Genomic DNA, 27,596 nt, shown 5'->3' on the forward strand with positions numbered 1-27,596 from the left:
AACCATAATTTAGGGGCCACCCTAATCCAACGAAACATGCTGGGTGAAAAGAAAACATATGGACTCCAGGGAATAAGCTCCCCAGAGCTTAGTAACAAGCATTTCTGGAATATGGATGCACACAGATGGAAAGAGAGAGGAGCTAGAAGCTCAGTGTGTCAAAGGAAGTCCCCCGGCAGTCTAAAACTATAGCAGCATAATTAAGAGACACAGGTTAAGGAGAGGAGCCTGGTTGGGCTAGAACTCTCCCCAAACGGATCGGGCTGTACTGGCCTGTCTCCCTCTACTTTGATTATATCATTGATTATATGGTAGATTAATCTGACGACTATGAAGAGAAGCAGAGAAGAGAAGGGGAGCCGTGTCTTGTTGAACGTAGGTTCAGTTGAAAACCCCCAAAAAACAGCTAAAACTATATTATTAATATAATAATAAAATAAAATATATTAATCTGTGTGAGTGCTTGAAAACATATTAATCTTTATTGCATTTATAACAGGACAGATAGTGTGCTTTAGAGAAATTCAGTTGGTTGAGTGGAAAGTACATCTTTCCATTGCTGCTAAAGTGAAGAGAACTGACAGTTTGTGCAGACTGGTGCGAGAGGAAGTCGGACGATCACAAACTGTTGATCCCCAGCTGCATATCCTGTATGGCACGTGGTGTGTTTCCTGTAAGCTTTTGGTGTATTGCCTTGCAAAAAATATAAAATTAGAGTGAACACCCCGAGCTGCGTCTATGAGGGGAGGGAGATGAATTGTGTATAAAAGAGAAGCTTTGTAAGTCAAAGCACCTCTTTTTTAGGGAAGGACCAGACTCCTTGTGCTCACAGCACAAAGGGTCAGGGCCTCTAATCTGGAGGGAACACTCGTCGAGCCTATCCGGTTCTGAGTATGGCACTTAGGGACAGAATAGGGTATCTCGTGCCTTCGGGTAGCGGGACTTAGAAGATGTATTACACCTCTCAGCACTCGGGAAATACTACTATCAGAATCAGATTGATTTTGAGTGTAGTGCATTTTATTTTTACACTGCTGTGTTAGCTTTGCTTTTCTTTATAAAATAAATAAAAATACCTGAGCTCATGTTGGGCTAGGAAACCAGTGTATGTAATAAATAGGGGTAACTCGCTGACGGAGTAAAGAGCTTTTTGGGGCATTTTGTACTTGAAGGACTTCCATATCTCAGCATTCATTGAATTCACTCTGTTAGGGATTTAGTGCATTTTTTCATTTAAATTTTTTCATTTTATTTCAGTTTAGCTTGTTCGTTTTTTAGACTTTCTGCTTAAAATAAAATAAAAATACCTGAACTCAGGACTGAGTTAGGGAACCAAAAACTCTCGTAAATATTTTGTGCTTTTTTGGAAGACTTTTTCTCTTTTTCCTCCACCCCTGCTGTACGGCTGGGGGACACCCTTACGGGGGCCAGTTCAGACTCCTCTTTAACCGCTCGTGGTGAGTTGCAACCCGGCGGGGACCGATAGTGACAGTCAGGCCTCCTATCATCTCATTGGGGACTGCATTTCCAGCGGATCTGAACCTTTAGTGATTCCGTGAGGAGCGGCCTTAAACCGTGAGTATTAATAAAAATCATTTGGTTGTGAAGCTCCCCTCGGGCAGTACTTTTTCTGTATAGGAGGTTAAAACGCCTGTGACCAGGGGACATCTAGGGTGTTAACCAAAGCCTCTTGCCTCGCCTCCGGGTTCCCTGACCCGGGCGAGGGCCCTTTAATACGGGCATGTGTGTCTCTCTATAAAATAAAAAGACAGGAAAGTATCTGAAATAACTCCTTTTAATATAGACCAAAACATCCGCTCTGCTGACAATAACTTGTGTTACTGTACGGCAGAAGAGGGCATAGTAGACGCGAGGGTTAACGAGGGGAAGGTATAAAAGGAGTTGGCTTTTAAAAAGAAAAAGTGATACTAAGCCTCGATAACTGTCACATCGCTCATCAGTCTGAAACAATACACCCTCCCCCGCCGGTCTAGGCTAACGCTGCAACTCCTCACTCCCTGACTATAAGCTTTATCGAAGAGGAGAGTTTTAAGTTTACTCTTAAAGGTGGTGACGGTGTCTGCCTCCCGATCCCAGACTGAGAGCTGGTTCCACAGGAGAGGAGCCTGATAGCTAAATTCTCTGGCTCCCATTCTACTTTTAGAGACTCTAGGAACCACAAGTAACTCTGCATTCTGGGAGCGCAGTGCTCTAGTGGGACAATAAGGTACTAAGAGCTCTTCAAGATATGATGGTGCTTGACCATTTAGAGCTTTGTAGGTCAGGAGAAGGATCTTAAATTCAATCCTGGATTTTACAGGAAGCCAATGCAGAGAAGCTAATACAGGAGAAATATGATCTCTTTTCTTAGTTCTTGTCAGCATTCTGGATCAGCTGGAGAGTCTTAGGGACTTATTTGAGCATCCTGATAGTAAGGAATTACAGTAGTCCAGCCTGGAAGTAACAAATGATGGACTAGTTTTTCAGCATTGTTTTGAGACAGGATGTTCCTAATTCTGGCAATGTTATGAAGGTGAAAAAAGGCTGTTCTTGAGGTTTGTTTTAAGTGGGCGTTAAAGGATACATCCTGATCAAACATAACTCCTAAATTTCTGACAGTAGTGCTAGAGGCCAGGGCAATGCCATCTAAGGTAGCTATATCTTTGGATAATGAGGTTCTGAGGTGTTTAGGGCCCAGCACAATCGCTTCAGTTTTGTCTGAGTTTAACATCAGAAAATTGTAGGTCATCCATGATTTTATATCTTTGATGCATGCTTGGAGTTTAGTTAACTGACTGGTTTCGTCTGGCTGAATTGATAGGTATAATTGGGTGTCATCCGCGTAACAATGAAAGTTAATTGAATGTTTCCTAATAATATTGCATAGAGGAAGCACATATAAGATGAATAGAATTGGTCCAAGCACTGAGCCTTGTGGAACGCCATGGCTAACTTTAGCGTACCTGGAGGATTTATCGTTAACATTAACAAATTGAGATCGATCAGATTAATAGGACTTAAACTTAGTCAGCTTAACAGCTTAGTGCGATTCCTTTAATGCCAACTAAATGTTCCAGTCTCTGTAGGTCCTTTGTCTGAAGCAGTTAGAAGGTTGTTAGTAATTTTCAGCTACTTTAAATGACTGTGGTACATAACCTGTTAATAAAGATATATATATATATATATATATATATATATTTAAAAAAACGAGCATCTTGTTCAATTGTATTTGTCTGTTCTGTATGTTCAAAAATATAAAACAATAAAATGTTGTAAATAATATGTCTAAATAATAATGTCTAAAAAAAACGCACAAAAGCACAAAACGGCGAAAACAACCACTGGATTGGAAAAGGGTATTTTATAATAACTTTGAATGCACCACAAGGCTGGCGAGGTGAAGCTGAGTCTGTGTTTTTCAGACAACGGCAGCTACAGTCTGGTGTTAGAATCCTCAGTCACACTTTACACCGTTTAGCTGTCAGTATTTTAACCGTGTTTACTCCAGCTGCTAGCTAACAGTAGGTTAATGTAGGTTAACGAACAACTAAACACGTTACACACTGGACCTTTAAGCTTCATTTGGCCATCACTACATGACAGCCAATGTCAAGACTAACCACTTAAAACAATGTAATATAATGCAATGGGAACACATTAGCACCACCTGTTACATTAAAGTTTCAATCATATCAAATACATGTATGAGCTAATGAAGATTCATGCTGCCACCTGGGTTTCAGACCGAAGAAAAGTCAGAATAAGTTGAGCGTCGTCTACAAAGCTACAAAAAAATCTGTCCAAGTTACCAAATCAAACAAAGTTACAGGTCGCTAAGCATGTATTATACATGTTATGTATTATGTGTACATTTTGTGACAAATGTGAGGAAGAATTTGTTGATAATCAGGCACTACTGGTTATCTGTCTCATGTTTTGGGACAGGCTGTGGCTGATGGGGAATGGATGCTAAATTGACTATGTTTGCATTTAATTGCTTGTTATTACTTAGGGGATTCACCACTTTTTATGGTCTATTGTTGATTATAACTGGAATGATAGGGCTGGTCTGTGGGCTAGCAGAGTTGTTGGTTGAGGAAGAAGAGCTTATGTGAGAGTGTGTAATGGTAGCAGTAGTGCTACATGTCAGTCTCAATGCCCAGCTGAGTTGCATAATTTGCAGTCAATGTTTTTTGTCCAGTGATGGTGGTATAGTGGTGAGCATAGCTACCTTCCAAGCAGTTGACCTGGGTTCGTTTCCCAGCCATTGCAGTCAATTTATTCGTGTGATTTCACACTGTTGCATGCTTTATTTGTCAAGAAGTAAGCAGAAAGGAAACAAATGTGCTACTTTTCCACTATGACTGATGGCATAGCAGTGCAAGCATTTTGCCCAGGTTTGATTTCCAGCCACCGCAGTTGCATTTACAGGTTTTAAAGTGCCCATATTATGAAAAAAAATAACTTTTTCTGGGATTTGGGGTGTTAGTTTGTGTCTCTGGTGTTTCCACACACATACAAACTTTGAAAAAAAAACCCATCCATGCTGTTTTGAGTGAGATACAGGTTTCTGAATGTATCCTGCCTTCAGTCTCCGGGTGAGCTGTTCAAAATCCGCACGACATTCTAGCTCGTTCTCAATGGCAAAACACTGCTACAACCCCCAAATTCACCCTAATCTACAAAAGAAATTGTATAAAACTACTTCCATGTCCCTGTTCTGCAGGTATTCCACACAAAGTTGGAAGTGCGCCCTCATTTAGAAGAAGTCTCCTGGCTAATCCTGCCTTGTACAGGCCGAAGTTGCACAAACACCTAGCTAGCTCATGTAATCCTTACCTAGCTACTGAGCATGTGCGACTGACAACAAAGATGTTACAGAAGTTGAGAGGTCTCACTCTGTAGCTTAAACAGAGACCTGACACAGGGTGAAAAGAGGAGCTGCAGAAATGTGCAGTACAACAAAAATATGGTGTTTTTTGAAAATTAAACCATGTAAACCTATTCGGATACAATCTCAAATTACTTTATGAACCTGAAAATGAGCATAATATGGCCACTTTAAAGCCATATACAACATTAACATTACATATTTTACCCAGGTTTCTTCTTTTATTCAGGGATCTCAGAAGAAAGTCAAAACAACATGAGAACCTTCAGGGGATGTAGCTCAGTGGTAGAGCGCATGCTTTGCATGTATGAGGCCCTGGGTTCATTCTCGGGCATCTCCAGGATGTATTATGCTACAGTCTATAAAATAGCTGCAAAAGACATTACACTGACAGAGGCAATGAAAGAATGCATCTATCTATCCAGCAAGTATTACAAATGTGACAAAGTGGAAGATTAACTTAACAAGCGACCAATATTTCTGTGCACTTTAACCATGTCTAGCTTAACTCAGCAATTGAGAATGATCCGAGCAAATTTGTATAGCACTGTGTTGTGGGTTGTTGAGACCTCCTTCTATTAATGGCGATTCTTTGTAATCATGTGTTCCTAGAAAATTCCTTAAATAACTTTTATTATTAAGTTACTTGCCCAACCAGGTTTGATAAAACATTAGATCTCTGTTATGGTACAAATGAGGGAGTATATCAATCAATCAAGCGGCCTCCACTAAGATCTGCAGACACAGACAGTGCACTGCGATTTGCACTTTGACCGTGTCGATTAACTTAACAAGCGTCCAACATCTCTGTGCACTTTACCCATGTCCTGCTTGCGATATTACGAATCCCACTATGGCCACGCCAAGACCCGTCCTTCAATAGCATTCATTGGCCAGGTGTCCATGCTTACCTGACCAATCGGCTATCCTAACCTTAACCACTCGAGGTCAAATGCCTAACCCCACCAATCAACCACTATGGCCACGCCAAGACCCACTGATGTGGCCATAGTGGGATTCAAAATTTCGCATCCTGCTTTACTCAGCAATCGAGAAGGATCGAAACATTTTAGGGTTAGCTTTTTGGGTTATCGTGGCCATTAGGGTCTCCCCGCGCAGGTTCGGGTGCTGCCGACAACGAAAGGCACCCTTTAACGGTGGTAGCAAACCAATGACACATCACATTATACCAAATTGCAAATGTGCCATCATGAACAATATTGTATTATTTAATAGGTACTGGAAGCCACCTGTCTCCACAAACGCATCTCTTAGCATTTACTTTCAGTCTGAATTCCCAGATGAGTTGCATAATTTGCAGTGCATGTTTTATTGTCCAGCGATGGTGGTATAGTGGTGAGCATAGTTTCCTTCCAACCAGTTGACCTGGGATCAATTATCAGCCATCGCGGTTAATTTCTTCCTGTGATGTTATACTCTTGCATGCTTTATTTGTCAAGAAGTAAGCAGAAAGGCAACAAATGTGCTACTTTTCCACTATGATTGATGGCATAGCAGTGCAAGCATTTTGCCCAGGTTTGATTTCCAACCACCACAGTTGCATTTACAGGTTTTAAAGCCATATACAACATTGACATTACATGTTTTACCCAGGCTTCTTCTTTTATTCAGGGATCTTAGAAACAAGTCAAAAAAATCTCAAAACCATCAGGGGATGTAGCTCAGTGGTAGAGCACCTGATTTGTGTGTATGAGCCCCGGGGTTCAATCCCCAGCCTCTCCAGCGGGTATTACAGTACAGTCTGTAATAAAGCTGCTAAAGACCTTACACTGACAAAGGAAATGAAAGAATGCAACAAGTATTACAAAGGCAAGAAAGTAGAAGACTAACTTAAAGGACAATTCCGGCACAAAAAGAACCCAGGGGTTAATAACAGATGTGTACCCACTCAATTGTTCTCTGAGACATGTTTGCATGCTAATTGAATGTGTCTGTAGCTTTAAAGAAGCTAGCGCAGATTAGCTTACAACGCTAGTATTTGGGGCACAGGGAAAGTAAAAACAAATCGCTACTTTGTACCACTAAAAAGGCTCAAAATATCACAAAACTTCAACGGTAGCATAATGTGGTCCCTAAATGTTAACTGAAGCATTGAGAACTTTGTAAGTGTACAGACCGTATCGCTTGTGCACACACCCGCTTTTTAATGTGAACATGTGCCAGCCCAGGTCAGATATAGACACAGACAGATTAGACACAATTTTGCCAACAGTGATTTGTGCATTACTTCATTCCTTTATATCTTATGAATCATCAGGAATTGACATGAGTTCATAGCCTCTCATTCATGACCTCATGCATGAACAACACATCAACTAAAGCATCAGGTAACGTGGGGACATCATTATGCACAAGTTGTGTTCAAATCAGAATTTGCGCAGTGATGACCACATTTGTTTGCATAAAAATAAATAATCATGATCATGCTTAATAAATCATAATTCATAATGATGTGCCCAGGTACCTAATGCTTTAGTTGTGTTGTTCATGTATGAGGTCACGAATGACTATGAACACGTCAATTCCTGATGATTCATGGGATATTAAAGAATGCAGTAACGCATAAATCATTAATTACATAATGCAAAATAATACATACATCAATTAATTCATGCATGAATTCATGATAATTCATGTACCCTTACCGTAAAATGTACCAGTGTTATTCTAACCAAAAACACACACACACACACACACACACACACACACACACACACACACACACACACACACACACACACACACACACACACAAATGTAATCTCATTTGATAGAGCAGATTCCCTATCGGAAACATTTTATTTATTTATTTCTGTTTATTTGAATAGGGACAGATACAAAAACATAGATTATTACACAAAGAACAATCTGATGCCTGTATCACAGTGTTTATAGCCATGGCTAATTCGCAACACCACCATGAATTTGTTCAAGAATCAATGTGTTGGCTGAAAGCCTACGATGAAATTGTGCCCAGGTGTCAGCAGAATGGGCCTGTGTGACGAGTGTGTGTGCTTCACATTTTCAGCAGGGCAGCTGGGGGTTGACTCTCCACGGTTCTCTTGGGCTTTATTTAAGTCCTAACATGAAAAAGCTTAACGTGGTTTAATCAATCATTACCAAATTCCTCCCTCATATTGCTCCTCATAACCACTGAAAACTGTAAAAAAAATCTAACCCAAAGTCCAATTATTATGGACGTTATCTGACATTAAGCGTTTCTGCTTCATTGGGGCTATTGTAAGGAAAAAGCTTAACGTGGTGTAATGTACCTAAACAACAATCAATGATCACCAAATTTCTCTCCCATATTGCTCCTCATAACCGGAGCAATATGACAGAGAAATTTGGTTATCATTGATTGTTGTTTAGGTACATTAAACCACGTTAAGCTTTTTCACATTTTAGAATGTCTCCATTTCCACCCAGCGCTTGTCTGCTGACACACACACACACACACTGTTAAAAATCATACGCTGGACGCTTTATTAGTCTTTCTACATGGGTTTAGTTAATGATCGGCTATAATAAGACCAGGTTGACTACACTGTTAAATATTTCCGTTAATTTACACCCAAATTTCAACATGATTTACCTGTTGTTTTTAATAACTGCACCTTATTGTCAATTTTTAGGGAATATATGTTAAATAACATTCATTTTTGTTATTTAACCACACAACCGAAAATTCAAAGATGGCGGCCAGAGTTAGATGGTCTGGTATGGTCATGTTTTGGGGATAAATGCCGATAAACGCAATTTTATGCTTAGATTATAAAAAAGTTATTATTTATCATTGGAGAAGTTAGCAATTTCATTTCGTTTTTGTAGGTTGCTAAACAATGACTAATTCAATATTGTTGCAATCCATTACTAACAAACTAAATATTGTATGCATTCACTGAATGAAGATTAGACAAATACAACACCTGATTTCTGTACTGCAAATGTTATCAAGAATAATCTTGCGTAGCATATTCCCCAGACAGAAATAAGAAAGTTTGCAGTGTTTGTTTTGCATGCCTTTTATTACCCTATTCATACCCTACACTCCGGATTAGTGACAGACTGGTAATCTGGCATTAGCACCAAAGCTGGGGAACAATAGTCTGTTAGGGGGGGGAAGAAAAGAAAAGGAGGGGGAAAAGGGGGAAGAAAAAAGGAAAGAAGAAAAGAGAAAAAAAGGAGACAAAAGAAGAAATTGAAGGCATAAAGGTATTTTAACCCCCCATGAACACTTATAGAATTTTTTTGGATGTTTTGAAATTGTTTGGGCAAGCCACGGATGGGATTCGAACCGTCGAGCTGTGGAACTTTAAGTCTACCACCAGTCTAGACGTTGTACTGTCCTCTGCTGTTTGTTAAAATGAACAGTTATTTTGTATTTTGTTATAGTCCAATACAGGGCAGATATTCCATCAGCTTCTTTATTTTAGTCCAGTTAACCAGGTTAAAAACAGTTTGTTGCCTTATTTGGAATCACTCCCAGAATTGGGGGTATCCCTCAGTTATAAAGCTGGGCTGGGGTGTAAATACAATAAATAATAAATGCAAATAAAAGGCTTAGTTTTGATCTGATTGCAATTATCCATTATTTACTGATATAATATAATCTAGTGATATTATTTGTGAGTGCATGTTTATATAGAATACATTGACAAATTCCCATTAATTTCAATGTAATGAAGAAGCCTATTTGTCAAATACCTTAAATAAACTATGCAGCTATTTAAAGCAAATAGCTGTTGTTGTTTTCATCCAAATAGAGGTCACAATAAATATTAATTTGGTTTTACATCTAAAAATTAACAAGTAAAATCATGCCATTGTTTTTTTTAAAGCATCCTTACAGCAGCTTTTTTCACATTTGCCTACAGTATATACCCAGCTCTGTATTTAGCAGAAACTTATATTCATAACACACAAAAAACAGTGAAGCATATTTTTTTTTATTTAACCAAACTTTTATTGTGGGGTAACAATATTAGAACTATTATAAATATATTTTGAACAGGGATATTATAAAATTATTATAAATGTTATCATTTTTTTTAATGTCCTCCAGCCACTGTTCTTTGGGCAGTGGTGGTAAGTGCATTCCGCTTTACACTCTCCACCCCTGGAGTGAACTCCTGCCTGTTCTTTTGAGACCTGAACCTCCCTGTGGCCAGCCTGGTCTGGTGTCTGGCAGCAAAGACAACCCGCTGCTTGTCAAAGTCTAGCAGGTTCTGCCACAGAGCGACAATATCGCTCACCTGAGAAAGACAACATAGAACATATAAACATATGTTAAACATAAAACAAAAATATTCAAGTGTGGACATGTGTGACAGAGAACAGAGGAGAAAAAACAAGACAATAAAAGGTCCTGACCTGCTGGTTGGTGAGGGCCAGTGAGGGCTGGTTGCGCAGCTTCACTAGATATTCTGCCAAGCTGTCCACTCTGTCCATGCCTGGCACACCGGACTCATCCACAGCCTGGTAAAAACAGTGATGAGAATTTTTAAATCAGTGAAGTTGGGACAAAACAAAGTAACAGTGATGTTATTTATTAGCAAATAAATATGCTTTTACATACCCCAGACGCATCCGCAGCCAGGGAGGAGGCAGCAGGCTGGATGGGAGCAGCCAGGGTGGACTCACAAAGCACTCTCTTTGCCTGCCGCAACAGAGAGAGGTCCCCTGCATCCCACTCAAATATGCAGGCAGAGAGACAGCTCATGAAGGTGGGGTAGAGGGGATGTGCATCAGTGGTACATCCGACGGCCAGCCTCCGCATGAAGTGCCAGATGTCCAGCCGTATGTGAAGGTCTGGCCACGCCCCAAACCTGGTCTGCAGCTTGCTGGACCCTTCACTGATGCAGCAGCCACAGTCCACATACAGCAGCACTGGGGGTGCGATAGCTGCCTGGCGGTACCGCTCCATCACCCCTGCCACCATCCTGTCCAGTCCTGGTCACCACACTGGTCACGATCTGGCCAAGCTCGTTCCCAATGGAGGTGACCCAGAGACCAGTGCCCTTGGCGTGACCAGCCAGCTTCTTTGTGATATGGAATTTGACAATAGTGATGTTAAAAAAAATCTGTGATTTGAACTATCTACAGCAGCAAGTGTATATAGATTAATTACACTGTACACATTTAAAATAACTACCAATGTGATATTATGACATTAATTATTATTATTAGTAATTATTGACCATAGCATTAATGTGTATAATGGCCTATATTAAGAACATGGATATTACACAGATAATGTATTACCTGTTTGGTTGAGTCCATCTTTAAGATGGAGCCAAATGTGGAGGTGATGCTGGCCTTGATATGGTCCAGGCGGGAGAGGATGTCCCTGCCATAAACCGACAGCAGCCAGCGACTGGTGGGCACATCAATGGGCTCTGGGGGCTCCTGGCACACCACTGGGAAGAGGCTTGGCCGATCAACAAAGTCAGCACACTCCCCCAAATAGTGTGCCAACCTGTTCAGCCATTCCTCCCCATGGTTTTCCTTGAGCTGTTTTACCAGACGTGCTGGACTGTTGCCCAGAGTCTGGTCACACAGCAGGCGAATGACATGGATGTCACAGGCATACCTGAAATTCAGCTGTGATTAGTTACATATTAATAGAAGGGTCATTACAGTTGTGTAAAAGCTATCACACACGGCCGGCGATGCAACAGTTGAATGTGACAGTGGAATTCTGTTGATCGCTTTACACACACTACTGACTACTGGCTACACATTTTTTCAAAACTGTTTTACTCACTTGCGGGTCAGGATCAGCCGGAACATTTTCTGGTGCGGCAGGTCAAGCTAGTTGCGGACAGTCTGAGAGGTGGACAAGTAGTTCAGAGAACACACACACAGTGCACCTGAGTGTCTCTGTCACCATCAGGTAATATATATATAATATATTTTACCTTCTGATAGAGGTCATTCCACTTCCGCTGCTTAGGGGCTGGTCTGTTGCCTCCAGAAGGCCAAACCCCTGAGCTGGCATATGCCCTCAGCCTTGCCATCCACTCTCCTTCCCCCATGGCCTTGTGGCTTTTAGGCTTATTGCGCATCTAAAGTCAACATGAATATGGACAACAATATACAATGAGCATCCTTTGGACAATACACTGTGACACTACAGCACAAACACACACCTAATATGACAGCATGAAAGCTGCATTATCAAATCAATTTAAGTTACAGTAATGTAATGTTGGGTGTATGATCAGACATTTTAAATGGGTAGCAATGTACCTAGATGATTAGCAAAGAGTAGGCTATGTCATAGTAAGTTAGTTACATATGATTTTCTATTCATAGTAATATTGAGGGTATTATATGTAGCTAGATCATACCGTTAGTTTGTTTACATGACACAAACTAGCCATAATATAGCTAGTAGTTAACCTACATACAGCTTGCAATATACCCAGGTGCAAGTGGTTAGCTAAGAATAGTAATATCATAGTAGTAACGTTAACGTTATTTTTTTTTACATTTCACATGACATGAACAACCCATATTAGCTAGCTAGCCTACAGCTACAGTTAGCATTGGCGATTGTTAGCTATGACGCTACGGCCATGTAACATAATGTAACACACAGCAAAATGATAAGATAACATTGTGTGAAGGATTGAAATAAACTGTATACGTGACTATTTAAGAAGGAAACACATATTGTAATGGTTACTTACCATTAAATTGAATGATATCGTACAGCTTCAGTGCGATGACAGCAAACCGTTACTAGGCACGCTGGGGGGGACGGGAGGTGAGCCACAGCACGTCATGTACGTGATTACGGCATCCAATCTACATTGGAAAGTAGCGCTACAATTGGCTAGGTCCAATGTCATCCCCCTACGGGGTTGGACGGGGAATCTCACATTGGATATGAACGAACGTGATTGGCTGTCAACATTGGACTAGGAACAGACGATCCTGAGCCAGAGGTAGCTTAAGCGCCATAGCGCCAGATGCCAGGGGGGCCGCAGGCCCTCATGGGCCGTTTGGGCCGGCCGGCCAATCAGAGAACCGCATGATTGTCACAGCCATGTGGCAACTTAATTGTGAACAGCGGCCTATATAATTTCTGTCGGCCCCTTTCAAGCATCAATAACAGAGTTCTTTGACCATACGATAGTCAAATTTGTCCTAATCCTCGACATCTAGTATTAGTGTAATCTGACCACATATAAGTCTCTCAATATCACAGTCATGGTTACCCTCTACAGTCACGAACTTTTACATGAGTCTGTATTGTTTTGTAGCAAAATTACTTATTCAGATCAGATGTTCCAAAACGTAAACGTGCATGGTTTTAAATAAAACAAATCTACCTGCATTTCTTTTATTTGAATATTTGTTTGCAAAAGTTAAAATGTAGCAATGCCTTCTGGGAATTTCAAGACAGAATCGAGTACTGTCTATCAGCGTGGTTGTTGGAAGTTGAAAATTGGAAGTTGGAAGTTGGAAGCTATGGTTGGAAGTTAGAAGCTATACTGTTGACAAAAAACTTAATCGAGGCATCTAGCGACACGAGGGGGGCAGAGAAAAAGAGAGAGAAATATAAGAGAGCACTGTTGGCTGACTTTGAAAAATGCTGCAAACTGACTGATTTGTTTTTAAAATCAAGTGCAACACATCTGAGCCAGCACACCAGGGAGAAGGACAAGACAGTGAGGAATATGAGGAAGAAGAAGAACAAAACGAGCAAGAGGAGGATGAAGAGATAGACATGGATAATGAATCTATGGAAATAGCCAACACAGAACAACAAGCCTGCTGTGGGTCTGAATGTGGATTACCTGAAGCAACAGAGATGGAGACCAAAGCTGCAGGAAGGAGTGTAGGTACAGTAAGTTTGGCTACTTCAGAATATTATATCATTATGGAGCGGCTGGCTCTGATGATTTATTCTTTTTTTTTTTTTATATGTCTATGTTTTGGTGCAGTTGTTTATAGCATGGGAGTTTACCTTCACCATCACTGGGGCTATCAAAAGTGCGTGTTCTTTCCGTGCATCAAACGTTCTATCTGCGACCCCCCCTACCGGTGGGCCGCTGGTGGGTGGAAATGCCAGGGCCGTTTTTTGTTCCCAGTCCGTCACTGCTCCGGATTTTAAACGAAAAGGCCTAACATTTAATTGACGAACTGCGCTCTAAATGTGTGTGTGTGTGTGTGTGTGTCCCGTTCTTTCAAGTGGTGATTTCTGACCACGGTGTAAATATCCGTGGCGCCACTATCTGAAATAACAGGTTCATACAGTATTTTTTGCTTTCTGGGAAGGAGCGTAGAAGAAGGCATTTGAACCTGCAACGAACACACGGCCATACATTTCGGAAGATCGCGGTGGTTATATCGACCAAAATCACAGTAATCCGGTGAGATTAACTACAATTTCTTTAAAGTCATGCATAGTTTTAACATTTATCAGTGATGTTGATGTATACTAAACGCCACGGACTTGCACCACATGAAATGAACTAACTTAGCTAGCTGCTAATGAGCCAAGGTGATTCAAGCTAGCAAAATTTCGATAGCTTGTCCATTAATCTTAGAAAACAATGCGCTTATTTTAATGTCCATTCATGTCTACGATCTAAATCTATAAATAATAGGCTAACGTTATGCCTATAACGTTTAAGTAGCTAGCATTCCTGTGGTCAAGTTTGTGTGGCATTCTTGCCATGTGCACGTCTGGTTAAAGCAGGTTCATCCTGAAAATCAAACGGTTAAGATACATCAATTTACTGATAGCTGTTTATGATGCTAGATACTTGGTTTTAGACTGTATTTGATGATTTAATGTCAGATGCTCGTCTTTGATGGGTTATAGCTGTTTGGGCTACCAGACATGCTGGTGTGACCAGGGTGGGAAATTAACTTTTGTGCCTGGTGGATGCCCAATTTTACCAGCCTGTGTGTGTCTGCCTGCCTGCATGAAATCATTTTCCCTTTGTCATCAATGCGCCACTTGTTCGAAGAGTTCCTTCTCTTTTTCTTTACTTCGCCCTCAACAGTTTGTACATTTATAGCTACTCCGCCACAGGCCTCTTAACACCGGGGATATGTCGCCACATTTTTTTAACCGATAATTTCCCTTTTGTCTGTACCTCAGCTCAGCTATATGTGTCACGGACTAGTGCTGAAAACCACTCCACCCGCCACTGTGGCTTGTATACAAGGCAAAGTCAAAAAAGTACCCGCCATTGGCTTGTGGCGGGTGCTAATTTCCCACCCTGGGTGTGACTATTTTATGTGGTAGCTAAAGCCTAGCAATGAGGTAAATCCAGCAAAAACAGCCACAACTGATTGGGCTAGTGCCATATCTATGTGAACAGCTATTCTCTTTTATTTGCATTGGCATAATTGCTGTTTTTATTATCATTGAGTTGTAGATAAAGGTTTACATTTGTTTTTGTTTTTAATTACAGATGCAGGGTACTATCCCTGATCACACTGCTGATCAAGATGATCTCACCGGATTTATCTCTCAGAACCAGGTGGAAATTTGAATGGTGTCTTACTTGCTTTAATCTAGCAATTTACTGCTAATCTATCAATAAGTCTAATGGGCTTGCATAATGTTTTCCTGCCAAATTTGTGGAAAACAGTCAGCCACCTCTGTGGCCTATGTGAGACGCACAAAAATTCACAGCAACATACCCAATTTAATACTGCAGTGTTGTATCCAGTGTTGCCACAGTTACTTTACAGATTACTTGATTTTAAAAGTAACAAAGTTAGATTACTCTATTAGTTACATTGAACAACTACCGACAACACCCCCACAGCCTCAACATAAAAATGACAGCTGGTTTACTGTGAGACAGCTAGGCATGGCCAGTAGTACGGATCTTGTTTATTATGGCACGAAAGAGAGCGAGTCAACCGTGTTAAGGGCAGCATTTCCTCTACAACATACTGCCCCATCAACTTCTTCAACTCTCCCCCACTTACTGGTTTTGCACCGAGGTCCAGCTTTGGTTGTTTGGGTGTTGGAGGACCTCCTGCTCTCTGCTTCGCACCACCTGCTGGGACTTGCTCTGTAAGTTTGACTGCAGTGCTGCGACTCCAAATGTTTCGTCAAATTTGATGTAGTGTTTTTGTAGCTAGATAGCGACGTGACCTGTCCACATGCTGAAAACGTGACCTGTCCTCATGCTGAAAACGTGACCTGTCCTCATGCTGAAAACGTGACCTGTCCTCATGCTGAAAACGTGACCTGTCCTCATGCTGAAAACGTGACCTGTCCTCATGCTGAAAACGTGACCTGTCCTCATGCTGAAAACGTGACCTGTCCTCATGCTGAAAACGTGACTTGTCCTCATGCTGAAAACGTGACCTGTCCTCATGCTGAAAACGTGACTTGTCGCATATGTTACTTCACTCCCCGAGACGCAAGAAGAAAGCAAAAATATATATTTTTACTAAGGAAAATGACAAAAATAGTAACGCACAGTGACTTGGATAAGTAACTTTATTCTGATTACTGGTTTGGAAATAGTAACGCGTTAGATTACTCGTTACTGAAAAAAGTGGTCAGATTAGAGTAACGCGTTACTGGCATCACTGTTTGTATCCCTATTTGCCAAAGGACATTTAAAAAATGTGCTGGTCTGAAGGGACATATTTACAGACATCATAAGGATAGTATAGTTCAGCCAAGATCGATTAGGCTAGTGGATCTTACGTGTCATGTTTTCTCCTGCCGTGCCAAATGTGACTCCTTGACTGAGTTTTATTCTCATCTTAAGGTGCACATCAAAGAAGGACGAACTATTCTTTGTCCCTTCAAGCAATGTGATAAAACATTTACTGTGGTTTCTACATTTACATCTCATTTGTCAAGAAAACAAAAGAAGTGAAGAGGGCAATTTAATGGATTCTGTTAACAGTCTGGCTGGTGTAAGTGGATCTAGTGGTCCTCATGGAGACAGTGATTCGCAGTGTGATGTGGAGATTGATGCTGCTGACAATGCAGACCATTTGGAGTTTAGCCCAGAATATATTGAAGATTCACTGTTTTTGAGGAATCTTGCTCTGTTTTATCTTAAGCTACAGGCAAAGTTACTGCTTCCGGCCTCCACCATTCAGACAATCATTGAAGATATGCAGTCAATACATGATCTCAGCCAGTCTCAGATATTTTTTAAATTGGATGAGAAGTTACGTCAGATGGGGATTTCAGATGATTCAATTAGGGCTCTAATTGATGATCTGAGAGCGGAAGATATTTTCCAAACTCACAATACACACACATTAAAAACAGATCTACGGAGAAAGACTGTTTTCAAGAGTCAATTTAATTATGTCGACCCTGTTCCAATATGCCTTGGACAAAATGAAGCCGGCAAGGACAGCTTTGCCCATTATGTCCCTATAGACCAAACACTCTTTTTCAGAGTCAGTCTGTATTTGAGCAGTACAAACAAGTTCATGCCCATAAAGAAACTGAGAATGTTTTTCAGGATGTGTGGGATAGGGAGAATGTAACAGACAACACACCTAAAAAAGATGGGTCGTTAGGCTTGATCTTATATCAAGATGCTTTCGAGGTGGTAAACTCACTTGGGTCAGGGGAAAAAAAGCACAAAGTACTTGCTGTGTATCTTTCTCTGGCAGACCTTTTACCATACAATAGGTCAAATACTGATCAAATGCAATTAGTTCTTCTTTGCAAAGAGAAAGACTTCAAATATTTTGGCCAGGATTTAGTCCTGGGTCGCTTGGTTAAAGATCTGAAAGAACTTGAGAAAAGTGGTATAGTGTTACCAGATGGACAGGTCTGTAAAGGAATACTGCATGCTATTTGTGGTGACAACTTGGGGTCGCACAACATTGGCAGATTCTTTGAGAATTTCAGCACAAGCATTCATTTCTGCAGATATTGTGAAATGGAGAGAGAGAAATTCCATGCAGATCCACTCAGTAGGGCCGCCACTCGCATAGTACAGTCATACAGAGAACATGTGAGAATGAAGGGGGGTTAGCCCATAGTGGAGGTATCAAATTTGACTCCTTGTTCAATGAGTTATCCTATTTTCATGTATGTCAACCTGGATTGCCACCATGTATTGGGCATGATTTGTTTGAAGGCATTGTGTCCGCTGACCTCTCATTGTACATTCAGCATCTGGTCAAGGTAGACAAACAGTTTACATACCTTGAATTAAATCGAAGAATTAATCGGTTTAAATATCTCAGCAATGATGCTAATGACAAACCATGCGAGGTTAACCCAGGAAGTGACAAACTCAGTGGCCATGCTGTACAAAACTGATGCCTGCTCAGGTTATTACCACTACTGATCGGAGAGAAAATTCAGTCACCGAGTGAAAACAAAGTTTGGCAACTTGTCTTACAACTGCAAGAAATGGTCTCTCTCATTTGTGCTCCAGCTATTTCAGCTGGACACATAGCGTATCTGAGGGTCCCCATTGATGAGTATTTGTGTTTCAGGAGCGAGGCTTTCCCGAATCACAAACTGAAGCCTAAGCACCATTATGTTTCTCACTACCCTGAGCTCATAATGTGTTTTGGTCCACTAATTAAAAAGGTTATGGACACTGAGATTTGAAAGCAAGCACACTTACTTTAAGCAGTGCTCCAGAAAGCGCCATAACTTTAAAAACCTCTGCTTAACTCTTTCAGGAAGGCATCAGCTTTTTCAGGCCTATCTGCAGGCTGGTAGTCTCTTTGCACCCGTTGTTGTAGCAGAAAAGGCAACTGAGTTTTTTTCTTGAGGACTTCAATGACTACATCAGGGAATCTGTTTCAAACTATGATTTTGGCCCTCACAATACACTGATACACTGAACTGTCAAAGGCACAAAATACAAGAAAAACGTGCTTGTGTCAATAGATGAGAACTCTGAGGGTCTTGTCATTGGAAAGATTGTCATTATACTGATACAGAATCATTCAACAGTATACAGTGGGGCAAAAAAGTATTTTTTCCCCTCCAAACACGACGAGTTGAGTTTTTACCAAAAAGTTCTATTTTGGTTTCATCTGACCATATGACATTCTCCCAGTCCTCTTCTGGATCATCCAAATGCTCTCTAGCAAACTCCAGACGGGCCTGGACATGTACTGGCTTAAGCAGGGGGACATGCCTGGCACTGCAGGATTTGAGTCCCTGGCGGCGTAGTGTGTTACTGATGGTAGCCTTTGTTACTTTGGTCCCAGCTTTGAGGTTGTGGACAGGTGTCTTTTATACTGATAACAAGTTCAAACAGGTACCATTAATACAGGTAACAAGTGGAGGACAGAGGAGCCTCTTAAAGAAGAAGTTACAGGTCTGTGAGAGCCAGAAATCTTGCTTGTTTGTAGGTGACCAAATACTTATTTTCCACCATAATTTGCAAATAAATTCATTAAAAATCCTACAATGTGATTTTCTGGATTTTATTTTCTCATTTTGTCTCTCATAGTTGAAGTGTACCAATGATGGAAATTACAGGCCTCTCATCTTTTTAAGTGGGAGAACTTGCACAATTGGTAGCTGACTAAATACTTTTTTGCCCCACTGTATTTTCTCACTGAAAAATGTAGGACTGTGGTTTCTTCATGATGTTGGTATTTATGGCTTTACTCCAGTGCAGGGATGTTACTGCTGTGTTAAGCAAGATGACCTTATCGATTATTATCCTTTACCGGCATACACATTCTCTGACATGGCAGTAATTGTACCACATCATTCCTTCCTTTCAGTGTACATCCACGATGCTGGAGCAAACAGTCCCACAAGCCTTGCCAGGAGAATCTGAAGCTGTTCAATAGTCATTGATGGAATTTATATCTGTTATTGGTAGACAGGCTATTTTACTTTCATTTTGGGTTGCTGTTTTGAATATTTTGCCTCTCTCCCATTGCCAATGCATTATTAAGAATCAACACCCAAAAATGATGTACTGTAGCATGTTTACCAACCTTTCCTCAAATGACTGACGACTTCTATTTTCTCTCACTAACTTGTTCATTGGCTGAATCCTAATGGACTGTAATACTTTTTCTCTGATGTTACAAGAGTACACATTGTCTGATTTGACAGTAATTGTCATTTTCTTTCTCCTCAGTATACACCAATGCCTACTTTTCTGGAGAAAATGATGGAGATTGTGCCTAGGGCACTGCCAAATATTCCAAAATCTATCCACAACGCTATAATTGATAGAATTGTAAATGCTGGCGGTTTTACATCAACACAAGAACTATAAGAAGAAATATGTAAAAGAGGATGACTTTGCAGACTTACTGCCTCTTGTTAGACGACGACAACTTTTGGAAGTATTCCAAATAGGTAAGCTTGCTTTTTAGGTTACAGTACTATTCCATTATATCATGGCTTGCAGAAGTTCATAATCATAATCAATGTATATTTCACAATTTAAAAACAGGAGGAGAGGATTCTGCAGTTATATTTTGTTGATGCCTTCAATTAAGTTCACATGACCCATCTCATATTTTTTGTCATTTTTAGAGTAAAGTGATCACAGTAAACCTTGAAATCGTTCCATCCTCCACCACCGAAGTCAGCAGCAACTGTCTATCAATCATCAGTCCATCTAGAAGTGAGGACAGCCCGTCTGCCTCCAAGCCTGTAAGGAAATCATGGCCAGAGTCTTTTAAGGTGCCATGGGACCTTAGCCTGCAGAGATTTGCACTGCCATTTCATCTTGTAAGAGACTTTCACCAGGTGCACGACGGCAGATGGTCAGGATAATGTCCGATGAGATGAGGAAGTATGAGCTGAATCCAACACGAGCACAATGCCTTGTAGTTTGCCGGAATATCGTTCACCAGTACCCAGAAAGTTTCGCCAATCAGCGAGACAATGGACAGCTTCTAGATGGTGGATACACATCTCTGCTGATTCAAGTGAAAAATCGCATCGAAAATCTGAACCGTGCAAGCAGTTTTCATCAGCACCGTTCAGCTAGCCATGGGGCCTACTGACACATACGGATGTACAAGATTCCAGCCCAGCCTCCCTGCAGAAGAGACTGAGGACACAATGGAGACCAAGCGTCAACAACTGGAAGGGATCTACAGTCAGGATGGCACAGCTGGTGCTGAGAGACTGCAGGTAAAGAAGCTAATGGATTCTACTTTCTACCTGCAGCGGTCCCACATCAATGTTGTACCTACACCAACCATTGCAACTTTAAAAGCAAAGTGGCCGTACTTTCAATCACAAAGGACTATACTCCCACTTTGAGCTTCTTACTGATATTCCTGTGCTGCGTAGCCTTGACCTTGCCATGGAAGAGTGTGGCAAAGCGATTGTGGAAATGTTCAAGACTAAACCGACAAATGCAAGGATGAAGGAAGTTCTTCGTCAGCTTGATGATGATGTCGAGCTGTCCTATCAGGTCATCCATCTTCTGTCTCACTTTTCCGAAGATGTCTCAGGACTCATTGTTCTTGCAGATGCAAGTTCCCCTACACACACACACACACACACACACACACACACACACACACACACACACAGACTCCTCTGTCTGACCATCTAGCTCTCCCTCACTCTGCCTTTATCTTTATATATTCCTCTATCTCTACCTATCTGTTTCACTCTCTCTCTTTTTCTTTTTACCTACCCTGTATCTATCTCTCTGTTTTGTCACTATCTCCCTATCAATCTATCTATATCCTTCTCTCTATTTCTACCTCTATCTCTCCCTGTGCCACTTTCCCTCTCTCTCCCTCCCTCTCTCTCTCTGTCTTTCCCTCTATTTCTGTATCTATCTATCTCTCTCCCTCTATCTCTTTTATCTATCTTACTTTATCTATCCATCACTATCTCTCTCTATATCTTCTTTTTCTCTATCTATATCCCCCTGTATCTCTTTATCTCTCTTCCTGTATCTCCCTCTATCTATCTATCTATCTATCTATCTATCTATCTATCTATCTATCTGTCTCACTCAATGGTAGTCTTATTTTATTAATATTGTGTTTAATTTGTTCTATTTCCTAGGGATATGCCACTGCAGCTGACCTTGAGAGTTCACTCTCTTTACCTGCAACTCCTCGTCTGATACTTCTTGGTAAGTTGGTTTTAGATAGGAGAGTTGGCTTTAGTGTTGTATGTAGTGAATTCAGTGGTATCAAACTAAACTCTGTATTCAAAATGAAAACTAAAACAGAAATTTGACAGTTAAAACATTTCTGTTTCAGGAGAAACGGGAAACCGCTTCCAACGCTGGATGCTCAGCACTGAGGGCCAAATTGTGTGCGAAGGGATCCAGTCCAACTTTGTGACAGGGCTGGCATCTTTTTTTTCCTGTTTTTACATCTTTAACCTACAGTACCAAGAGGAGACAGCCTGCACGCTTGAATTCATCCAGAGGTAAGATTTTGTCTGTTAAGACCTGCATTTGTTGTGACTCAAGCATGGTTTCAACAGGTCTAGTGATGGGATTTAGCAATTAACTTTGCTTTAGAAAGTTTTAGTGCAACTTACAATATTCATAGACGCATAGGATAGTGCATGTTGAGGATAGTTCATGTACATTTGTTGTCTTTGTTGTGCTATTAGTGCTGTGTGAATTACTAGATTTCCAACCAGTGTAAAATTTGTGGGTATAAACCCAGAAAAAGGGACAAAGGCTGCAAAGGGAAAAAAAAGAACTGTCAATTCACATGTCGCCAGCCTCTTGCGCAGACTCATGGACTTTCAGTGGGATTTCATTTGAAAAAGGTGAGATAGATTTATACATTACACGTATGTTCAAACAGCAATGATTCAGGAGGCTGGGGAAATTCATTCTCAACTCCCTTTCAAAGTTAGAATGCTGAACTCCTCTTCCATGCTCTTTGCAATAAATTTTACTTATCACACTTTCTATTATTTTATGTTATTCTTTCTGTTTTGTGCTCTGTTACTTAAATTAGCTTTTGTTAGGTCAAGCCAGGTGAAATTATGGAACTCATCTCTCTCTTTCTTTCTTTCTTTCTTTTTCTTTCTCTCTCTCTCTCTCTCTCTCTCTCTCTCTCTCTCATATATACAGACGCAAGACTTTCCAAAGAATCCCCATTGTGTGCTTTGAGAAAATGGTTAGTGGTCTATGCAGTGACAGTGTTTTTGTTTATTGCTCTTTATTGACCAGGAGTTCCATGAAGTGTTAAGTCTTGGCTTGAATGTATTCATACATGTTGAATTTCAGTGGTTTGGTAACATTAAGTGTTGAGGTTCAGTATTTTGTTATATTGAACAATGTATTTGGGTTTAAAAAATGTATTTGCTACTTTTTAAGCCATGAACATGAGAACATGAAATTTATTTGTGATTAATCAGCCTATGTATAACATTTTTGTGTGACCAGGAGTCAAAGGGAATGTCCTTGGTTTGTCTTTTTTGCTGAATTTTAGCAGTTCAGGGAACATTAAATGTTGAGGTTTAGGGCCCTATCTTGCTAGTTTAAGACCGACGCAGTTGTCAATTTCCCGTCCAGCGCCTGCATCGTTTAAATAGCAAATTCACCTGAACCCATCTGTGGCCCATGGGCGTGCTGGTCTTACAGGGAGGTGTGTTCAGGTGCATTCTGGGCATGCTGGTCATACAGGGAGGTGTGTTCAGGTGCATTCTGGGCATGCTGGTCATACAGGGAGGTGTGTTCAGGTGCATTCTGGGCGTGCTGGTCTTACAGGGAGGTGTGTCCAGGTGCATTCTGGGATCTTGAGGCAGCGGGAAGTGATCGCGCCATTGTCCAACAAAAACCTGGTCTAAAGTCAATAACTCAGCATTTCATTGTTATTTTAACAGAGCATTAGTAAAATGCTCCTAGGCTCGTGCACAGCGCACGCACACTATGCTTGTTACACACACACAGGGATGAACAGCAGCACACACACATGCAGAAGATTACAAAACAAAATATTACGGTGTAAATCCTCCATCATAATAGCAATGCTCCAAGGTCCAAACGCGCCTGGCTTTTAAAGGGAATGGGAGATGATCTCTGATTGGTTTATTGCATGTTAAGCCCAAAACATACCTATGAATTAATGAAGACACTAAGTACAACCCTTTTGAACCATGCGCCCGGCGCACGGACCCTTTTTATCTTTATAAAAGTTAATTTCAACACGGAACTAATCGTTTTCTTTCACTAAGTGTTATGTGATATATTATGCCTATTCTTGTATTAACTAAAGCTAGAATATGTATATTACAATCAGTGGTGGTACATTACTATGCTAAAATAATTAGCAATAAATTTAAAAAGCAATATTCAATGGAAACAAAATAAATGGTGATTTAACATGAAAATAATGGTAACCCTGTTGCCAGTTATTTCCTGTTATTTAACAGGGAAATAATTAACAGTGTATATAATCGCTGACAACCGGGACAATGTCATAGTGTTTGGTGTAAACTGGGACATTTTAGCGTCCCGACAGGCTTTTGTAGGGACTCGGGACACGCAATTCAAAATTGGGACTGTCCCAGTCAAATCGGGACATCTGGTCACCCTAGAAAAGATAGATTATAAAGACACTCGTGTTCATGTTTACATGCGGCCGCGGTCTTGAAAACCAGTCATGACTTACAGCTGACGATGCAAACTAAAATCAAAAGCAATTTGCTCAATATATCTGAAATAATCGCACGATGTAAAACATAACTTGTCTAGTGTACTTACTCAGTGGATAACTGTCCATCTTGTCCCTCCGGTCTGGGTTGCCGTCTCCAATTTATTTTCGGGAAAAAAGTTTCAAGTACAGCCCTGTTCATCAGAGAGGGGAAATCTTCAGACTGTACAAAGCACTGCGTCTCTTGGGTGTCGCGACGCAACAGGTCCCACTCCTTGCAACACAGACACTCCTGTTGGGTGGCTATAGCTTCACAATGTCCGCAGGTCACCACCAGTTCCCCGAAGTATGAGGCTGTGTTGCGGCATTGACTACCGGTAGCTCTCTCTCTCTCGTAGCCCTTTCACGGCAGCCCAGTCTCAAGGCAGTTCGTGAAATGGTCACGTTATTTAATCTATTGATACTTCTTCACGAGGACGTTTATCTCGTATCTCTCGTATCAGCGAATTCCTCCTCCATACAGCATCACAGCATCGAAACTAAAGATACCACAATAGCTATAATTAGCTAATAATTTGTTTTTGTCTTTCCCTGTGCCCCGAATACTAGCGTTGTAAGCTAATCAGCGGTCTGCGCTAGCTTCTTTCAAGCGACAAACACATTTGATTAGCATGAAAACATGTCCCAGAGAACGACAGAGTGGGTACACATCTGATAATAACCCCTAGGTTCGTTTTGCGCCAGAATTGTCCTTTAACAAGCGTCTAACATCTGTGCGCACTTTCCCATGTCCTGCTTTACTCAGCAATTGAGAAGGATCCGATCATTTGAGCAAATTTGTATAGCACAGTTTTGTAGGTTGTCGTGACCTCCTTGCATTAATGCCGATTAATGCAAAAATCAATCATCAGTCAATTTTCCCAAAAGCCCCAAACTTCGTATTTCAAAATTGTAATCATGTTTTCCTAGAAAATTTGTTAAATAACTTTTATTAAGTTACTTGCCCAACCAAGATTGATAAAACATTAGATCTCTGTTATGGTACAAATAAGGAAGCATATCAATCAATCAGGCGGTCTCCACGAGGATCCGCAGACACAGGCAGTGCAATGCGATCTGCACTTTGCCCGTGTCCGGGTTCACTAACCAATTGAGAAGGTTATGAACATTCGTGCAAATTGGTATAGCAACACGTTGTGGCTAAGGTGATGGACTCGAAATCCATTGGGGTCTCCCTGCGCAGGTTAGAATCGCGCGGACAATGAAAGGCATCCTTTACCGGTGGTAGCAAACCAATGACACATTACATTATACCAGATCGTAGATGTACCTTCATGAACAATATTGTATTATCTCATAGGTACTAGAAGCCACCTGTCTTCACCAATTTCAATTCAATTTTATTTATAGTATAAAATCATAACGAAGTAAAGAGTTATCTCAAGACACTTCACAGATAGAGTAGGTCTAGACCACACTCTATAATATATTGTAGAGTATATATTATATAACAATTCTAGTAATTCCCCCAAGAGCAAGCATTTAGTGCGACAGTGGTGAGGAAGAACTCACTTTTAGGAAGAAACCTGTGACAGACCCAGGCTCTTGGTAGACGTTGTCTGAAGGTGCTGGTTGGGGGTGTGATGAATAGTGGCAGTAGTAGTCACAATAAAGATAATGGAACTATGACTAGAAATAATAGTTGTAGTAGTTCATGGCATAGCAAGGCCCTGCAGCGTGTTACAGGACGTAGCAGGACGCAGCAGGGCACCGCAGAGCGTAGCAGGGTGTAACGGCATAGCAGGGCATGCAGCAGGACCACGGCGACAGCTACAACCATGATTTTGGTGCCACCTTAATCCATGGAAACATGCTGGGTGAAAAAAAACAAAAAACATAAGGACTCCATAGGACACATAAAGCTAAATATTGTCTTTATGATTGATAATTCAGTTGAATAGAGGGTTAAACAAAACACTCTGAATTGCCTTTTTCTTTAATCCAAGAGTGCCATCTAGTGGGATCAGAAAATGAATTAAAGCTGCAAGCAGCGATGAACGGGCCCTCGCCTTCTTGCAGTCGTGGGTACTGGCAGACGCGTTGGGGATATGATGAACAATGGAAATAATAGTCGCAATAAAGATATTGTAATAGTTCATGGTGTCGTAGACCACAGCAGGGCGTGGCAGGGCGTTGGCCGGACATAGCAAGTCGAAGCCGGGCATTGCAGTGCATAGCAGGGTGTAATAGAGCACAGCATAGGCGTAGGGCGTAGGGCAGGACCACGGCGACAGCTGCCACCATGATGTTGGTGCCATCATGATCCAAGATGATGATGCTGGGCGGAAAAAGAACATAAGGACTCCGGGGAATAAGCTCCCCGGAGCTATGTTAGTAACAAGCATTTCTGTGACACGAATACACACAGATGGAAAGAGAGAGGAGAGAGAAGCTCAGTGTGTCCAAGGAGGTACCCCGGTAGTCTAGAACTATAACCGCATAACTAAGAGCTGCAGAGAAGGGGAGATAGGGAGGCTGTGTTCCATGATTGTGGCTACACACCTTCCCCGGCCGGTCTAGGCTAATGCTGCAACTCATTACTCCCTAAGTATATGTAAGCTTTCTATGGGGAGAAGCAGAGATAGGGTGGGGGTGCGCCATGACTGTAGCTACACACCCACCCCCGCTGGTCTAGGCGAACGCTGCAACTCCTCATACCCTAAATATAGTGAGCTTTCTATGAAGAGAAGCCGAGATAGGGAGGCGGTCCGTCATGACTGTGGCTACACACCTTCCCCGCCTTCACTCCCTAACTAGTCTTCTAAAACTAGGACACTTTTTACATTGTAATGTAATGTTGCAAAAATAGATGGTCTTTTATTCCAACACGAAAATTAGTACAGATCCTTTATCTGGTAAATAAATTATAAGGCAGACTGGATAATTTTGAACTAAAGGAGCAGTGGTTCATGTAGCAAGGTCAAAAAGCTGTGCGCTCCCAGTCAGCCACGCCTCCAACCCCGTCACCTTCCTATTTAATACCTTTTGACCTGTAGAGGGCACAACTTAAGAAGAATAGGCAAAACATCATTATAATAAATTCAAACAAAAGAAATGGTTAAAGAATGGCTCCTACACC

The 27,596-nt window shown here is 41.1% G+C and overlaps 1 protein-coding gene across 6 annotated transcripts; it reads left to right on the forward strand.

The window, feature by feature from the left end:
- Positions 1 to 740: 740 nt before the first annotated feature.
- Positions 741 to 27,589, forward strand: LOC144513914 (uncharacterized). Of its 6 annotated transcripts, none has more exons than XR_013501201.1 (9): positions 741 to 1,575; positions 13,548 to 13,764; positions 15,033 to 15,197; positions 15,349 to 15,417; positions 19,996 to 20,219; positions 20,400 to 21,351; positions 21,900 to 21,969; positions 22,100 to 22,271; positions 22,933 to 27,589. XR_013501201.1 is itself a non-coding variant. In XM_078245104.1 (9 exons), exons 6-9 carry the CDS (start codon positions 20,862 to 20,864, stop codon positions 23,048 to 23,050), a joined length of 504 nt encoding a protein of 167 aa, XP_078101230.1. In that variant the 5' UTR covers positions 741 to 1,575; positions 13,548 to 13,764; positions 15,033 to 15,197; positions 15,349 to 15,417; positions 19,996 to 20,219; positions 20,400 to 20,861; the 3' UTR covers positions 23,051 to 27,589. The 6 variants fall into 6 exon arrangements, 1 of the variants encoding a protein (XP_078101230.1); XR_013501203.1 differs by having other exon boundaries at positions 13,548 to 13,760; XM_078245104.1 differs by having other exon boundaries at positions 20,400 to 21,005.
- The last annotated feature ends 7 nt before the right edge of the window (positions 27,590 to 27,596 follow it).

Source organism: Sander vitreus, unplaced genomic scaffold (assembly GCF_031162955.1).
Source record: "Sander vitreus isolate 19-12246 unplaced genomic scaffold, sanVit1 ctg379_0, whole genome shotgun sequence".
In the NCBI taxonomy this organism is placed as follows: Eukaryota; Metazoa; Chordata; class Actinopteri; order Perciformes; family Percidae; genus Sander; species Sander vitreus.